At 39.2% G+C, this 1,780-nt stretch overlaps 1 protein-coding gene across 1 annotated transcript; it reads left to right on the top strand.

The window, feature by feature from the left end:
* The first annotated feature begins 477 nt into the window (after nt 1–477).
* LOC105985042 (olfactory receptor 2L13) lies at nt 478–1,416 on the top strand. Its single transcript, XM_013015455.1, has one exon. It carries the CDS (start codon nt 478–480, stop codon nt 1,414–1,416), a length of 939 nt encoding a protein of 312 aa, XP_012870909.1.
* Nucleotides 1,417–1,780: the final 364 nt, after the last annotated feature.

Raw genomic sequence — 1,780 nt, 5'->3', positions numbered from 1 at the left:
GGTTATTTATGAAGAGATAACCAGAATATTAAAATGTAGAAACTGGAAAAGCTGCAGAAGACTTAGAAATAAAGCAGACAGAAGTTACAGGGTCACACTTTTAAGTTTCTGTTAAAGGGATACTTTGGGGATTAAGGATATCCCAGTTTTACTCAGAATATAAAACTTGCAATCATGAGTAAAAGGGCTTGGCCAGGAATTTATCTAGGCATAGAATGCATATTTTAATTGTTTTTAAATTGTATTTTATAAGCAATAAACAAATTTTTATATTTAATGACTACTTGCTGTGGTGGTACAAGATACAAGGGATGAGAATATTGAGTTCGAATATTCAAATAAATTTTTAGAAAGATACACTACAGTATAAGAGGCCAGGTATTAACAATGTCAGCTTGTTTCAATTGACTTGTTACGTTTCCTACATGATTTCTTTTCATTTTAGTATATTTTTCAAGGAAGATCAAGGAAAATTTCATGGAGAAATGGAATCAAACTTCAAGTGATTTCATTCTGTTGGGGTTGTTGCCTCCAAATCGAACCGGACTGCTTCTCTTGCTCCTTTTCATCTTCGTGTTCTTTCTAGCCTTGTTTGGTAACTCAGCAATGATACACCTCATCAGGGTGGATTCCAGGCTTCACACTCCCATGTACTTTCTCCTCAGCCAACTTTCCCTCATGGACTTGATGTATATCTCTACCACTGTCCCTAAAATGGCATTCAACTATCTCTCAGGTCAAAAGAGTATCTCTTTCCTGGGGTGTGGAGTACAAAGCTTTTTCTTCCTGACTATGGCATGCTCTGAAGGCTTACTGCTGGCTTCCATGGCCTATGACCGCTATGTGGCCATCTGCCACCCGCTCCATTATCCCATCCGCATGAGTAAAATTATGTGTGTGAAGATGATCATAGGATCTTGGATACTAGGCTCCATCAATTCCTTGTCACACACAGTCTATGCCCTTCACATTCCTTACTGCAAGTCTAGGGCCATCAACCATTTCTTCTGTGATGTCCCAGCCATGTTACCTTTAGCCTGTATGGACACCTGGGTCTACGAGTACATGGTGTTTGTGAGCACAAGCCTATTTCTCCTCTTTCCTTTCCTTGGGATCACTGCTTCCTACGGTCGGGTCCTTTTTGCTGTCTCTCGTATGCGCTCAAAAGAGGGAAGAAAGAAAGCCTTCACCACCTGTTCAACGCATTTAACAGTGGTGACATTTTACTATGCACCTTTTGTCTATACTTATCTTCGGCCTAGGAGTCTTCGCTCACCTGCGGAGGATAAGATTCTGGCTGTGTTCTACACCATCCTCACTCCCATGCTCAACCCCATCATCTACAGCCTGAGGAATAAGGAAGTCTTGGGGGCCATGACAAGGGTGTTTGGGATCTTCTTCTCTACGAAAAAATGATTGTCCCTGATAATCTCTCTATTGTCCTTCTTCAAGCTGAGGAAAGCTTGAAATATGCTGCCTAATCTAAATATACTCAAGCTCCAATGGCACCTGAAATTTTCAATGGTGTACAAAAGAGTATAATTAAATAGCATATGAAATAGATGATTTATTTATTTGTGAACTATGTGATCATAAATCTTATTTTTCATTCTGTTTTCAAATATGTGTTTGCATCTTTCTTAGAGAGCATTGAAGTGCAGACTGTCTACATTTCAAGTTTCCAATATACACAGGGGGCCTATTGTCTATTGTACTGAGTTAGAGAAATCATAGAATGTTTTAAGAAGTAAATGTATCCCACTAAAACCTGATATTACCT

The sequence above is a fragment of the Dipodomys ordii genome, unplaced genomic scaffold (genome assembly GCF_000151885.1).
Source record: "Dipodomys ordii isolate 6190 unplaced genomic scaffold, Dord_2.0 Scaffold27, whole genome shotgun sequence".
Classification (NCBI taxonomy): Eukaryota; Metazoa; Chordata; class Mammalia; order Rodentia; family Heteromyidae; genus Dipodomys; species Dipodomys ordii.
Note: the sequence above shows the minus strand (reverse complement) of the source record. Positions and strands in the feature narration are given on the sequence as shown.